The sequence below is a fragment of the Stegostoma tigrinum genome, chromosome 2 (genome assembly GCF_030684315.1).
Source record: "Stegostoma tigrinum isolate sSteTig4 chromosome 2, sSteTig4.hap1, whole genome shotgun sequence".
Classification (NCBI taxonomy): Eukaryota; Metazoa; Chordata; class Chondrichthyes; order Orectolobiformes; family Stegostomatidae; genus Stegostoma; species Stegostoma tigrinum.
The window spans coordinates 137,324,028-137,341,267 of NC_081355.1; the positions used below are offsets into that span (position 1 = coordinate 137,324,028).

The window sequence follows — 17,240 nt, forward strand, 5'->3', positions numbered from 1 at the left end:
TGGAAGGAATTAGTTTTGATTTATTCAACTGCAAATTACATAGTTCTGTTTCAGAAAGTAATATATTGGCATATAATATGAGTAATTCGAGACATGACAAATGGTAAGTGCAACATGCTAGAGGGGAACAGGTACCTTTGGATACATGGGTTTCTAAAGCTCCCTCTTGCTGGTGTTTTCTTTGCATCATTTACGCTTCCCTAGTAGACTAATTAAGAGATTTTGCTTTTAAATTGATTGAGATTTATTGCTATGATTAGTCAGTAGCTTTATTACCACTGAATCATGCAGCTATGATTTATGGTAGAAGAAACTGGATGAACCTGTGGTCTTTTATCATCCAGCAACTCCTTGATTTCTAAAGGGACTTAACAATGACACACAGCACCAAAGTATGGCATCCTTTATGTTGTAATATTCCTCTGGTTATAAAATAGCATATTCTGTGACTAACCATGAGGCAATGTCCTGAAAGATTCATTAATTAAATTTAAGTTCTAAGAGAATCCAGCGCACTACAGAAATGTTTAATAAAGGAAAAGACAAAGGCAATTATTTCGTGCTGAGGCCAATTACACATTAGCTTTGGAAATTCAAGTTTGTAGATGAGCCTGTAGCTGGTAAGTTACATCAGTTAGAACTTGTGGCCTCGGACACCTGTTTAAACACACCTCAATCTTAGCATTGTCCTGTATACCTTTCAATCATAAATAAAACATAATATCCAACTTACTGTCAGTGGCACCAATTATGATCTGTAATGTGGTTGCCTTGATTTATTAATTTTTACATGCTGGTAATGGCCCAACATTTATTGCAGCTGATGATAATTTTATGAGAGAGTCAGTTAGTTCATGGACAGCTGATTTGCAATGTAGAGTGATGCCAAAAGCACAGGTTGAATTCCTGTACTGATTGAGGTCGCCATCTCAATCTCGCCTCCCTCAGCCAAGGCATGGTGTCCCTTGGGATGTAACTCTCCAAGCAGAATCCAGCCCTGTGATCCTCTGTGGTGTCTTTTCCTTTTATCTGATGTGCATTCAGATGTGTCAGTGCCAAATTCACACCATGAATTACAATAAGAATGCAGGAATATGCCACAAAAAGGACGGTGACAAATGGGAGTAGTGTGGCCAATGTCCAGTACAAAGCTATGGTGTGGCATAGTAGAGAAGCAGCTTATATAGTATCATTTTCAAAATTGAACCTCTGAGGCAAATGTGTATTAAGGGTTCCAGTGATGTTGTTATTTTGTACTGTAACATAGTATTTTGATTCCGTAGAGGCTGCATGTTCTATGGAAACAATAGTAGGCGAATGATATTTAGTTTACAACAAAAACCATGCTGCTTTATGACATTAACCTCATGGTACTATGCAAAGAAGAGCAAGGATTTTTCCTTTTGTCATTTTCAATTGATATCCCAAAACCAAAATTGTGAGAAACAGATGATCCTATTCAAAGTTTTTGATAAGGTTTGTAGCGTGGTTTGTGGATGAGGTTGTAGATTGGTTGCCGAGCCGATGTATTTGGTTGCACTCAAAAACTTGGCGAGCAAATCTACAACCTCAGATTATCCTGTTATTTTTGTTCTCTAAGGGGTGTGGGTATCACTGGCTAGGCTAGCAGTTATTTGCCATCCCCAGCTACCTTTAAGAAGATGGAGGCAAACTGCCTTCTTGAACCATTGTGTAGCACCTATGGATCATCTTGGGAGGTCTGGGATTTTGTCTCCATGACTGTGAAGGAATGCTGTTCTAGTTCTGAGTCAGGATCGTGTGTGGCTTGAAGGGGAGCTCACAAGTGGTGGATTCCATGCTGACCTTGTTTGTCTAGGTAGTAGAGGCTATCGATTTGAAAGGTGCTATGTTGAGTTACTGCAGTGCATCTTGTAGATGGTATATATAGCTGCCATAGTGCACCTTTGGTGGATAGAGTCAACTTTTAAGATCTTGATGGGGTGCCATTAAGCAGACTGCTTTATCCTGGATGATGTTGAGCTTCTTGTAAATGTGTTTACAGGATGTGGACATCACTGGCTTTGTCAGCATTGAGTATCTGTGCCTAATTACCCTTGGCAGTGTGCTATAGAGCTGACATCTTGCACTGCTATAGTTCTTGGTGAACAGGTACGTCCATAGTGCAGTTAATGACAGAGTTCCCAGGTTTTGATCCAACAACAGTGAAAGAATAGAATGGTGTGTGGCATGGAAGGGATCTTGTAGTTGGTGGTGATTGCATGTATCTGCTGCCCTTGAACTTGTAGGTGATAGAGATTGCAGATTTGGTGTGGAAGGAGACTTGATGAGTTTCTGAAGTGCATATTGCAGTTGGTGCGCACTACTCCCACTGTCTGTCAGTGGTGGGGGGCCTGAACATTGGAAGCAGTGGTTGGGGTGACAAGCAAATGGGCAGCTCTGTTCTCATGGCGTTGACCTTTCAAGGCTTTTGAGCTGTACCCATCCAAGCAAATGGAGAGATAGAACCCTGAGAAACATCTGCAATGACATCTTGGGTCTATGATGATAGATCTCCACTAACCACATCCATCTTCCTTTGTGCTTAGTATGAGTCCAACCACCAGAGATTTTTCTGTTGATTTCATTCAATCTGGTTTTGCGATGGCTCCTTGATCCCACACTTAGTAAAATGCTGTCTCAATTTTCAAAATTTGCAAAACAGCATTCACTCACATCTCATTTTGAGAGTTTAGCTCTTCTATGTTTGACCAACATAATAATGAGATCTGTGGCCATGAGAATTTAGCAGAACACCAACAGTACATCATTTCTAGGTTATTGCAAAGCAAGTACTGCTTGATGATCCCTTGGTGATTCATCACTAAACTACTTACCAATTGGATGGTAATTGGCCAGATTGGATTGGTCCTGTTTTTTTTTGTGCAGAGAACATATCAGGGCAATTTTCTGAGCTTTCAACTAGATGCTCATGTTGTAGCTGTAATGGAATGGTTTGGCAAGGGAAACACTTAATTCTGGAGCAGAAGTCTTCGATTCTGTTGTTGGTATATGTGTCAGAGCCAATCGCCTTGGCTGTATCTAGTCCCTCCTGTGTTTTCTGATATCACGTCAAGTGAGTTGAGTTGGCTGAAGGTTGACATTACTGATACTGGGGACCTCTGGAGGAGTCAGAGATGGGTCCGTCCAATCAACATTTCTGGGTGAAACCTTATCTTTTACACTGATGTTTTGTACTCCCCTGTCATTAAGGGTGGAAACATTTGTGGAACCTCTAACTGCTGTTCGTTATTTATTGACCATGACCATTCATGACTGGATGAGCTCAGATGTGATCTGTTGGCTATGGGATAGCTTAGCTGCCTCTGTGCTGCTTCTCCTACATCACGTGCTAATAATACTGTGCTGTAGCTTTATCAGTTTCCAGCTCGCTTTTAGGCTATTGCTCCTTCTAGTTATTCTCTGCTTTTTTTTATAATCAACCTATTCAGAAATGTTATTACACATCACTGGAGCAAATGATAACCCAGTGTGGAGCTGGAGGAACACAGCAGGCCAGGCACCATCAGAGGAGCAGGAAAGTTGATGTTTCGGGTCAGAACCCTTCTGAAATGTCAACTTTTCTGCTCTTCTGATGCTGCCTTGCCTGCTGTGTTCCTCCAGCTCCACACTGTGCTATCTCTGACTCTAGCATCTGTAGCTCTTACTATCTCTGGAGCAAGTGACACTTGAACCCAGGCCTCCCAGTCAGGGGTAGGGGCATGCCACTGCACCACAACAGGGACCCCATAATTATTCTCATTCTTGAAAAAAAGTAACCATTTTTCTGATCAACCTGATCAGAGATATTGTTGTTATTGTATATCCCTGGAGCAGGTGGGACTTGAACCCAGGTCTCTCGATCCAGGGGTGAGGACACTGCCACTGTGCCACGAGAAGGCTCCTAACCATTATTCTCAGATGAACTAAGGACAATTTATCAACTCGTCACATGGCAGAGAGCACGAATTGCAAAAGTTAATGTGCAGTTGGTGCAAGCAATACAGAAGACAAATGGTGTATTAGTCCTTATTGCTGCAATTGCACAAGGTTTTGATAAAATCAAGCACTGTGTGTTGCTTTGTCTTTTGTACCCAAGGAAAGTTATATATGCATCAGAGGGATTAAATTGAATATCCATGAGAGGGTTGTCCTTTGGAGGAAACCTTGAGTTGTATGAGCCTGATCTCTGCTGTTTATAAGAATATGGAGTTAATTGATTCAGACACATAAAGATTCTGAGAATGCTTTACAGGGTAAATACTGAAAGGATATTCCCCTCAGCTGGAGAATTTAGAACTTGGAGGCATTTCAGACTAAGGTTAAGCATTTCATAATTCAGCAGCTTGTGAAGCTTTGGAATCTTTTACCTTAGAGAGAGTTGGATGCTCGGTAACTGAGAACGTTCAAGGTTGAGATAGACACATTTTTTTGAATTGTGTGATGAGAATTTTTGAATGAGAGCCTGATGTGGAATGTTGGGCAAATTTGTGGGTCTGCAAACCTGAGTTTTAGAAATGGCTGCCCAGCTGCTAGATTTCCAGTCCTACAGTAGGGTCGAGGGTCGGACTGCACTAGAATTTGCACGAGGGCATGGGAAATAGAAGGGCACTGGACGTGGAGGCAGGCTGGGAGAAGACCTGCTCAGGGCTATAGCTCTCTGTGTAATATTTAAAAAGAGAACGACCAAACATAAAGCCTCCTTCTAGCCCTTATCCCTCACTTCAGTCTCCCCAACACAGTCCACATACCCATCCATACCACCTGATGCTCATCAACCCTCCATGCCAATGTATAATCCATCTATCCAACTCCCATGCCTTACTTACCCTCCATGTCAACCTATGTCCCAGCACCATTCCATTGTCATTTATAACTGTGATGGCTAACTCCTGCCTCCCATGAGTCACCAATTGCCCTTTATATTGGTACCAACTAATGTGCGTTTGTGTCATGACATCAGCCAGCGCCTTAGCAGCACCACTTCCACCACTCTGAGTCGAAGAGGTTACCGAGCATCCAACTCTCTCTAAGGTAAAAGATTCCAAAGCTTCACAAGCTGCTGAATTATGAAATGCTTAATCTTAGTCTGAAATGCCTCCAACTTATCCAGTATTCAAAATGCAAAGTTTGCAGAGTAAACCTGGTAAAGGAGCTCTGATCTTCGAGCCTGTCGATAGTCAGGCCAACTTGCAAATTGGAGCTTATTTGAAGATTGGGGCAAATTTTGATAACAGTAAACAACTTATTCTTTTGGCTACATTTGAACATAAGGAAAATTTGAATGTGGGTTCATCTACAAACTGTTGACCTGTGAGGAAGATTCATTGCTATCAATTCAGGCTACTCTTAAACAAGATTATTTATTTTACAGTCACATATTGGTTGTGTGGTACCTATGCATTTGTGTGAAATCAGCACCATAATTGAGATTAGAGAGCTTATTGTAACAATATTTATACAGTTCTCCAATCCACGCATTTAGTTTTTCTGACTTATATGGCTTCAATGTTGATAACTCGCACAAAACCTTTTGAACAGTTGACAATTTCTATCACGCTCCTGAAATTGACAATTCAGTAATAATTTAACTCCCAGTCATTAGCCAGTTCACCTTCAGGGCCATATTGCATTGCTCTTTACTCTGTTTAATTTTAGTTTTAATTTTAACAGATATGCATAACAGGCTGCAAGATTGATTAGAAAACAACGAAACTAAACATTTGAATTTTAGTGGTACAATACAAATGGGAGTGAATGAAAATATGAAAGTTTTTTTTTTCTTTCTGGGTTCTTGAGAATCTGCTAACCAAAAAGTATCAAGATATGTAACTTCATTCACATTGGAGCTAGGAAAAGCATGTCTTTTTTATACTAATTTTTAAATACTCTGAACATTTCTACATGTAGTAAACATTCATTACACCTATTTAATGGTATGTGGAATAAAGCAAAACCATTTCTAAAGTTGAAAAGATTCTGAGGAGTCAGAAGGTTTTTTGCTGAATGTTTCTTATTTGCGTTCTATTGCAATAATGCAGTGCCTTTGACGAGTAAAGGGATAAACAGGAGAAAGTAAACGGTGAATGCAAAGGAAACATTTTGAAGAGAAGCATTTGCAAATGAACTAATGTTTTTCTTTCTTTAGATACCTCATCTGGCTCAGAAGATGAGGGATCAGGGCCAGGTGATTCACAAGGAACACCTTCCTCCAGTCAAGGCAGTCTGAACATGGAACACTGGATAAGTCGAGCAATCCATGGCTCCACCACATCATCTACCAACTCCACCTCTTCGACACAGAGTGGTGGAAGTGGTGCTGCTAATGCGCTGGCTGATGTCATGACACAAACGCACATTGGTTAGTACCAATATCTACACTCGTCCATATTTCTTTATTGTTGTCATCTTTTGGAGCACCACTTGAAAAGGAATCCTTTGTACTTTGGCTTGGTTAATGAACAACCCAGGCCAACCTAGATAATCAGTCAGCGCGAACCTCCTGGTAGTGAGATAGTCATTGCAGCATAGGCAGGAGTTAAGCATCGGAACCATGCAGAAGACGTCATGTGGCTGTGTGAATTATCTGAACAGTTGAAACTTCCACTGGTGGAACCCTGTGAAAACATTTCCAACTCTTGAATTAGAGCTAAAGACTCTGGATGGTTCTGACTCACTTACCTGAACTTGCTGTAACTCTTGGGTATCTGTACAAATAAATTCGTGGATGCACCACTAACACATGCATATGCACACAGATTACCCTGGCTGAAATGAACCAGCAGCACCTTGACACCTGATTTCAACACCCCCCCATCCCACCTCTAAATTAAGCTAATCCCTGACATCTCACAAGCTGCCCTTGTTTCCATTCACCAACTGCTGACTCCACATTTGCCCTTTTGAGCTAACATCTCCCACACCCTCATTTTACCCTCCTCTGCCTCACACTGTCTGTCCCTGACCCCCAAGGCACAAAAGAAGTTTCTTAAAGTGATGTAGCCCAAACCTTCCGACAATTTAGAAAATAATTATTTGCCGTCGTGTGTTCTGCTTATGGAACGTAACCGAAGATATACCACATGACTTTGATCATCTGTAAATATCTTGCAGTTTTGGCTCATAATGCTCCTGTGAAGTAGTTTGACCCATGGTATTACCTTGAAGGCATTAATGTAAATACAAGGTATTGTTATTCAGCAAATCTTCCCATTAGATACCGAGGGCATGAGGAAAAAAATATAATGATTCATAATCAGTCATTTCATGTAGAATTGACAAAACATGTAAGAAATTAAGAATAGTATATTTAGGGATTCAAGGGTTGCAGCTTGCAAGCATTAGTTAACAATAGTTAACTGTGAAGGGAAAGGTTATTTGCGTTTTTCTTTATGAATAAAATACAATGCACATAAAATATAAAATGCTGTTGAACAGAGCCACATATTTGAAAATATTGATCAGTGAAAGGGATAATCACTAATAATAAAAGACAGACCAGTGTCAACCTCTAAAGCCTGAAGATGCAGAGCTGTTTGTATCACGTTTAAGGTTCTGGCTGAGTTGGGGATTGTAGGGGTTATCCTTTGGTACGATACTCTATTAAACAAGAAGGAAGATTAATGGTATCCATGGTATTGTTGGTAGGCTTGACAGACTGCTAACCATTTGATCCAGATTTGTGTTTATATGGTGTGCTTGCAACAGCAATATTATATTTTGCTGTGCAAGACCAGACAGACATTGATTTTGATAGACCACCACCATCTTAATCAATTGCATTTAATATATTACATGTGCAAGTAATCCTAGAGAGTGAAATGGAGTGAGAAAATCATGGATTCTTGTGACCACTTCTTTCATGAAAATGATCTTTTTTAGCTCATTGGCACTAGACATAAAAGTATCAATACTCTATATTTGAAGAAAAGTGAATAAACATATTAGGGTAAGGGATGTTATGTTTTTTTTTGGAGCATTCTGTTAGCTGAAAGAATAAGTGCTCTAGTTTTTACTCTGTTACTCTTGCTTTAGTCATTCAAGCAAAGAAAGGATTATAGGCCTGCAAAGAGAAAGTAAGATTGCCAATAGATTTTTAAAAAGAAATAATTGCAGTTGTTCCTATGGGTAAAAATGTGAATCTGTTAACTTAAATCTTTAATCATGTATTTAATTTATACAATTGCTGTGTACATCTCCAGTACAATTTATTTTATACACGTTTTAAAAGTCAGAACAAAACGTCTTCTATTTCACACATTTCTACAACATCACTGGGAAGTGGTCACTCTGTAAACAGTTATATAACAGTTGTTATGTCAACATTTCTTACACAGATTTCTTCATTGAAATGCTCACACTTTTCTCAGGTGTTGATCTCACAGGCACTTCAGTATTCATTTTATAATTTGCATGCCACAAATCAGACAACTTATTTCCTGAAATAAAATCTGGTCAGTCATTTTTATTTTGCGGGTCTGACATGCAGAATAAGATTTAAACAATAGTGAAAGGCCATAGTTTGCAATGATATTTACACTTATCTGGAATATAAATAAATGCAAATAACTGTGGAAGTGAGAATGTACACATCCTAGAGAAGGAGGGGGATAATTGTATAAAATCAACTGACTACGAGGAATGAGCCAAAATCACCCTGTACTCTGTTGCTGTACCCTGACAGGCACCTTTAGGCTGTTGAAAAAATTGAGGAAGGCGTTGTTAAGAATCTGGGGAAAATTTTTCAATCCTTACTTCTCCACATTGGCATGTTGGATTTGTGAATAGCCAATGATATAACCTTATTTAAGAAGTGAGCTATTGATAGTGTGGTACTCTTTCTTTACTCAGAGAGGTGGTAAGGATGTGGAACGCCCTGCATGCCAATGTAGTTAATTCAGCCACATTAGGGGCATTTAAATAGTCCTTGGATAGGATATGGATAATGATGGGATAGTGTAGGGGCAGGGGCTTAGATTAGTTCACAGGTCAGCGCAACATCGAGGGCCGAAGGGCCTGTCTGCGCTGTATTGTTTTATGTTCTATGTACTCTACAACACTTACAGACATAAATATGCATTGCAGGAGTAGACCATTCGGTCCTTTGAACCTGTTCCACCTTTCAGGAAGATCATGGCTGACTCAATTGCTCTATATTGCCACCAATCCTGGATAACCTTTCACCCCCTTGCTTATCAAGAATCCATCACTCTCTGCATGGACTGTGCTCCCATTGTCTTTTGCAGAAGAGCATTTCAAAGAATCATGCCACTTCTTGAGGAAAAAAAAGTCCTTATCTCTCTCTTCAGTCTTAAATCCAGTTTGTCCAGTGTTATTTGTAAGTTCTCAAAATCAAGAAGTAATTGGCAAGTACCTTGGAAAGTATAGATGAAGTAAAGGCAGTCAGCACAGATTTCATAAACCCAAATCATGTTCAGCATGCTTAAATTTTAATTTGAAAGACTGTTGGAATACAGTAGATTTCCTCTTCACTTTTAGAAAGATACACAAGCAGCTTGTTATAATTCAGACTTTCAGCAAGAAGAAACATAGCAGTATGTATAAACATTCTTGTAGATAGGGGATATAACCTCTGGAATTTATTTTCCAATACTCACTTTCTCTCCCTCCTTTAAGATGCGACTTAAAACAATCTCTCTAATCTGGATGTTTTGCACGCCTTTAGAAGGTTAGCGTTTGTGGTCAAGAGCCTTTAACGCAACTTCACACTGTAATGGTTCAGCAAATGACTTGAAGGGCAAACAAGGAAGACACATTTTGAAATGTGCACTTAACTATACTACAAAGAGTGGCTGAGATATTCCTAATTAGTGGCCAGGCAATTAGTAAAGAAATTGATGGTAGTCAAAATTGACTTCTATTGGGCTATGACTAAGATAAAAGAATAAAAAGAGAGCAAAGTTAATCCAAATTTATTGATTATTTGACATTATATTGACTTTTCCCACCAGGTCATATATCTAACTTAAATTTTGGACACTAAAATCCTGCAGATGATGTAACTACTCAAATGCTTCTTAAGTAATCAAAGATGCAAAATTGCATCTTAAAAAAAATCTTAAAAATATATAATTGCTTTTCTTAATATTTACTTCATATATAATCTGTTCTTTCTCTCAGAAAACCACTCTGCACCTCCAGATATTACAACCTATACAACAGAACATTCTATACACGTTGAACGTCCCCAAGGATCAACACCTAGAGCGGTCCCAAAGTACGGAAATGCTGAACTAATGGAAACTGGTGATGGTAAGTTTGTGCAAAGTCCATTCATGAGTATTCAAGAAAGATTTATTTTCTCAAAATTAGTGCTGAAATCCATGTTAGATATGAAAGAAGGGATAAAATGTTCAAACAAGCAGAATTAACTAATAAACTTCAAATCTCTATTAAGGCATCCAGTAATTCCTGTGTGGCTGATAATGTTGTAGACAATTTTATAAGTAGAATTTTCTATGTAGTAGTAATCCATCGGTAAATTTCACATGACAAAAAATCCTGAAACCACTGATTGAAGTGATGCCATTATACGAAGAGTTTGTCTTCCTGACTTGCATTGACTCGAAATCTATTTCGAAATGATACATGCAGGGACAGACATTGAATTATGTCATGTAATATTTTTTAAAGGTGATGTAAATAACCATAGTTCTTGTCACGTAAAATTACTAATCTCATATCTGTAACGGCAAAGTTTTTGTGGGTATATGGATAGCATAGAATTTTATGAAACCCTGACAGAATGTACACCAGCAGTGGAGGAATTGCAAACTGCAAGTGCCTGGAAATTCACCTTGTATTCTTCCGACCAACTACCATCTGCTCCCAACATATCAGAAATTATATGGGGAGATAGGTGAGGTCCCCTTCAAGTCTAGTTGATGCTCCTCCTGGATGCAATCTCTTGCAGCTGTTTGGCGAGGGGATCAGGGTGGAGGCATAGACCTGCTCTGGCCATGGATGGTAAAGTCGGGTGTGGTCGCCATGACCAATCCTTTGACTAATTAAGTTACCCACCCTGAAGGTCAATCCCTAATTGTTCTTAGTCGCCTTCCAACACTCCTGTCCCTAGCTTTTCTGACACAATCCACCCATCTCACAACACTGACCAGGAGCCTGTCCTCCTGTCCCTGCTTTGAGCTTCCCCTCCACAATGCATTAACTTTGTACCCAGTTCCTGGAATTTAGCCTCATGGAACTACATATAGTAGCACTGGCCACTGCCCCCAGTGGACTTCCAGCAGCAGACTTGCTGGTAGTTTCTGAGGCTGGACTTGCTTCACACAGCGTTAAGTGATCACAGGGCAGCCAACATCAGTGCTGCGTACTGATGTTTTCAGTGGTGTGGCAGAAAACTCCACCATCCAAAAAATCTTGCATGTAATGTGACTTGAACATTTTTGTGGCCCATTTCTGAAGCAATTGATGAAATACATGAGATGCCATGTTAGGTACTCACGATGCATGATGAGGGAAAGTGAAGGAGAATGCAGAGAGTATAACTTCATTCCGCATTAATTCTGAGTATTTGTTGGTCGGATTAATTGTCTATAGCAAGGTGTCCTGAGAAGCTGATACTGGTTTGTGTTTCATAAGGCCATAAGACATAAAAACAGAAGTAGATCATTCAGCTTGTGTCCGCTCCGTTATTTTTTTGAGGTCAGGACTGATCTGATAATCCTCAAATCCAGTTTTCTGTCTTTTCCCCATAAGTCTTGGTTCCCTTACTGAATAAAAATCTCAGCTTTGAACTTGTTTAACTACTGCCTCAACAGCCGTTTGAGATAAAGAATTCCACAGATTCAGTCTCTGAAAGAAGCAAGTCCTGCACGTCTCTTAGTTAAATTTGTAACTCCTTATTCTAAGGTTATAGCCTCCAATCCTAGATTTTCTCTCAAAGAGAAACAACCTCTCTGCATCCACCCTATCAATCCCCGAGGAATCTCATATATTTCAATAAGGTTACCTCCCATTCTCGTAAACTGTAATGAGTACAGGTCCAATCAGGTGAGGAAGGGTCACCTGACCAGAAATGTTAACTCTTTTCTCCTCCACAGATGCTGTCAGATCTGCTGAGCTTTTCCTGCAACTTTGTTTTCGTTCCTGATTTACAGCATCTGCAGTTCTTTTGGTTTTTACAAGTCCAATCTATTCAACCTCTCCTTCTAAGATAGTCTCTCCATACCTGTTATTAGCCTATTGAACCTTCTTTGTACTGCCTTCAATGTCAGTGTATCTTTCCTTAGCTAAGAGATCCAAAATCATTCACAGTATTTCAGCTGTGTGCTGACCAGTGCTTTGTATAGTTTTAGCAAAACCACTCTCCTTTTAGAACCCTTTGAAGTAAAGACCAACATAGTTCTATTGCTGAAACTGTTCTGATATTGCAGTTAGGTAGCAAATTACGACATTTTGTCTGAGTAATAATGAAGGAAATGTACTATTGGGTAATATTGAGGTTGGTTGTCTCGCTGAGCTGGTTTGTTGTTTTGCAGACGTTTTGTTACAATGCTGGGTAACATCCTCAGTGCAGCCTCTGATGAAGCATCGGTGTGTTTTCCTGCCTGGCTTTTAACCTCTGGGGTCCATTGAGATGGATTGCCCCACTTCCTATCTTCCTTCGTAGTGATATGTATATGGGGTCGAGTTCAATGTGTTTATTAATAGCATGCTTCATGGGGTGCCATGCCTCCAGGAATTTTCGTGCTTGTCTCTGAGGGAGAATGCAGAGAGTATAGAGTATAACTTTTTTCCACATTCGTTCTGAGTATTTGTTGGTCAGATTAATTGCCAATACCAAGGTGTCCTAGAAGCTGGTACGGGCTTGTGTTTCATAAGGCCATAAGACATAAGAACAGTAGTAGATCATTCAACTAGAGTCCACTCCGTTAATTTTTGAGGGTCTAGCCTGTCCTGGGACCTTGGTGTTATTACCAAGACAAAATGTTGCAACATTTGGGCAGTAAAGTGACAGTGTATAACGTGAGGAAATGCAAGTTTATTGGAATTGGTGGAAGAATAGTCTGCAGTGAAAGTAGTAAAGCATAATTTGTTTTCAAAGCTGATATTCAGTGATATTGAGCCCTCATATAAACATTCAGCAAGCAATTAGAAAGGCAAATGGCCTGCAAGAATCATGAAGTTTGCTCCAATTATAGAAAGATTTTTTAAAACTATATACATCAAGTATTGTGCATTTCTGGCTTCCTAGGCCAAGGCGATATATACTTGACTAGGATTCAGTACAATGAAGACTTACTGGATTGATTCCTGGGATGATGGAGTTGTATGATGAGATGTTGAGTAGATTATTCCCTGCACACTCTGGAGCTGAGCCAAATGGAAAGTCATCTTGTTGGAAGTTACCATGTGTTTTGAGGGGGCTTGAGATGTAGATAATGCAAGTTTGTAGAGTTTCGGACTAAAGTCTCAGACTCAGTGTGAGTGATTGATCATTTAAAGCTGAGATGAATAGGAACCTTTTTACCTGAAGGTTGTGAATCTTTGAAATTCTCAGCTGTCTGGTCCACAAATGCTCAGACCTTGAATATATTGATGACTGAGAAACACAGATTTTTATATTTCAGGAGAGTCAAAGATATGGAGATCGAGCAAAGGAAGTAAAATTGAGGTCAAAGATCAGCCATGATTGTTGGATGGCAAAGCAGACTGGAGGGGTGTATGGTTCTTCTATGCTCCTAATCTTTATGTTCCATGTAACAGACTTACACTTGCATAGACTTACTGGTGGTGTACATGTCTCTGTTTGTAAGCGCCCAGGAAATTCCACTCCGGTGTCCTTTCATGCTAGAATAAAGTTGTAAATAACTAACTTTTAGTGAATGATTTTTGCTCTAGGCAATAACAACAGTTCAATCAATCCTATGCTAAGAGCCAGCCAATTTGACCATGATTGCTCTTACCTTCTGTGAAATGACAAGGTAATTGTTGATTGTGAAGCGATCTGAAATGTTTTGCTGTATTTTGCATGATAGATCAATGAATTCTTGTGCTGAAACAAGAAAGAAAAATACAAATTTTTCAGAATGTATTTCTTTTTTGAATAAAAACTAAATTACTTGCAGGTATGATCTCCCTTTTCTTTTTAAGCATTTTCAGCATTTAACACCAAATCAGTATGTAATAATTCAGGGCCCAGGGCTGTCATTCATTCATTCATGCATGCTGAGCACAACCTTGTGTGTGTTTTTCTGTTATTACTTTGCTCTGTTGATTGACCTCCTTGCAAAAACTAAGCATTACACATTGGAGAAAGGAAGAAGGGTGACAATCAAAAATATTATAACAACTGGGGTCAAAATTCGGTGAATAGAATGCCCTGTTTTGCTAGCTAGTTAAATGGGAGTCAGCTTGCAAAAGAAGCTTTTAGGAAAAATGAAAGGTCCAGATGGTAAGGACCAATGAAACATGAATAAAAATAAAGTCCTAATTAAGAGGTATCTGTCGTTGAAATTTCTAATATGTTGTGACCCTCTAATCATTGATTATCTTTACGAGTGTGTTGTGTGATAGAGGAAGCCAATTTTCTTCAGTGTTAGCAGATCTCAATTTGAATTCTTGAGGGGCTAATAGAGCTCTCACTGCTTCAATGCGGAACAGAAGGTGTTCCACATAACAACAATCTACAGCAATCCATTCCACTGTATAGTCCGGGGACACTATAAGTTTATTTTGCAGAAATTTGGTGACAACTATTTCATCGTTGTTTGACTTCAGTAACATCAAAACTAATGTAACAATATGGCACCCCATTCATAGAATTTAGAACAGTATAGCACAATACAAGCCCTTCAGCCAAGATGTCGTGTTGACCTATTATCCTACTCTGAGATCAATAGATAAGGTGGATAGGGAGAGTCTTTTTCCTAGGATGATGACTGTGAGCACGAGGAGGCATAGCTTTAAATTGAGGGGTGAAAGATATAGGACAGCTGTCAGAGGTAGTTTCTTTACTCAGAGAGTAGTAAGGGAATGGAACGCTTTGCCTGCAACGGTAGTAGATTCGCCAACTTTAAGTACATTTAAGTCGTCATTGGATAAGCATATGGACGTACATGGAATAGCGTAGGTTAGATGGGCTTCAGATTGGTATGGCAGGTCAGCACAACACCGAGGGCCGAAGAGCCTGTACTGTGCTGTAATGTTCTATGTTCTACCCTGCATATCCTACATTTGCGATCATCCATGCAGGTATCCAAGAGTCGCTTAAATGTTCCTAATGTATCTGACTCCACTACCACTGCTGGCAGCACATTCCACACACCCACCACTCTTTGTGTAAAGAACCTACTTCTTGACATCTCCCCTATACCTTCCTCCAAACACCTTAAAATTATGCCCCTCATAATACTCATTTCTGCCCTGGGAAAAAGTCTTTGTCTACTCTACCTATACATTTCATCATCTTGTACACCTATATCAAATCACCTGTCATCTCCTTCAGTCAAATGAGAAAAGCCCTTGCTCCCTCAATAAACCAGGCTTAAAATTCCTTGAAGACTTTATGTAAATACTGGTGCACACCTTTTGTTTCTGGAAAATTTTAAAATACCATTTTTGCAGTGGATTGGAACAGAAGATTAAAATGGTTAATGGCACCAGAAATACTTGTGAAAAATGAAAATAAGGGGCTAGTACTCCAAATAGAATAAAAACAGGAAATGCTGACATTCTCTCAGGGATATGGTGAACAAATAAAGTGGAAGTTAAATATGACCTCACTGAGTGATAGCAATGTTTGAGAGGCTGAATGGCCTACTCCTGTTTCTGTGCTCCATTCTATGAGGCAGGGAACTTCCTGTAAAAATAGGAAAATAGTTTTTCTTTCAGATGTTTCCAGCATCTGCAGTATTTCAATTCTTTGGAGTAATCAACATTACATTCTAGAAGTGATGGGCTGCATTGCCTGCTTAAAATGTGAAAGATTAAATAGTTGTAAAAGCCATTATGCAAGGACTCAAAAAGTCTGTCAAATGCAGAGTGTCCTTCGGAGTGAACAGAGAAGGCCAGCCAACTCAACCTGCGCACTGTCTTTTTAAAAATGGACTCTTCATCTCTATCTCACACTTGTACTAGCTGTACTTGAGCTTCCTTTGCACATTATCAATAAAAATGTCATCTCCTTTAGGAATGTGGCTGCAATGCTTTCATGTAAAGCTGGAAAGATAAAGCCACAACATTGCTCCTATTGGAGAATAGTGTAGCCGCAAAATCAAATGACAATAGCACAACAGCACTCAGTGACTTCACGGTGGGATAGACGCTGCATCTTGTGCTGTTCATTAGGATGAATAAGTGTTCCCGGAAATCACATCCTTTGTTTTGCCCAAAACAGACGAGTCTGTGAGAAGACTGCTTTGTGCTCCCACCAAGGGGTATTAATGTTTTGAATAATAAACTAATTGGTATGCACAGAGATCACAAGTAAATTCACGTCAGTAAAACAAACTGAGTTACCATTTGTACTGATATTGTCCATTTCGATGTGAATCATTCGGATCCCAATGGTTTTGCATCGAGTTTCAAAAAAACCATTTAGTACTAATGTCTGATATTTTTCACAGTTGCCAGCTGTGTTTAATTTCAGTGTAATATCAATACAATCACCACATTCTTGCCAATATTTTATGTTATGCTGAAACAATTATTTGCAGAGAAAATAATATCGCCTTACTGTTTTGCTTTCTGTATCGAACAATTTCAACTAGATTCAGATTGGAAAAAAATACAAGTGAGGGTAGCTCTCTATTACTTCAATGTAGCAGAAAACAAATATTGCAAGGAAAATGTTGACTCACTTTAAGGTTTGTAAATTAAACTTTGACAGGTACCTCTGAAAGATGTTGATTATTGATATTCAGCATCCAGGAGATCTTAGCATCAGATACAAAAACGGTTAAGGAAAAGCATTAGTTGTGATTAACAACTTAGCACTTCTTTACTTCTGCTGTTCAGAGATGCTCCTGAATGGAGACAGCTTTTTTAAAACAAAATGCACATGGTAATTATTCATGCATCAGAGATTATTAACAGCAGCACAAAAAGCCTCTTACTTGATTATTGTAGAAAAGCAGCTGACATCCCATTGCAACTTGGCTGAAATTGGAAACACGGCATGTGGGAATTGTAGATTTTCTTGTTGCTCAATGTTGATATACCAGCATTAATAAGTACAATTA

The 17,240-nt window shown here is 39.3% G+C and overlaps 1 protein-coding gene across 5 annotated transcripts in view; it reads left to right on the plus strand.

The window, feature by feature from the left end:
* LOC125464130 (disco-interacting protein 2 homolog C) overlaps positions 1-17,240 on the plus strand; it is a 580,161-nt gene that overhangs the window by 370,546 nt on the left and 192,375 nt on the right. For all 5 annotated transcript variants that reach the window (XM_048556252.2, XM_048556269.2, XM_059639541.1 and 2 more), the window contains 2 exons: positions 6,167-6,379; positions 10,159-10,290. In XM_048556252.2, the coding sequence (XP_048412209.1) occupies positions 6,167-6,379; positions 10,159-10,290 (345 nt within the window). The remainder of the gene's footprint in view (positions 1-6,166; positions 6,380-10,158; positions 10,291-17,240) is intronic.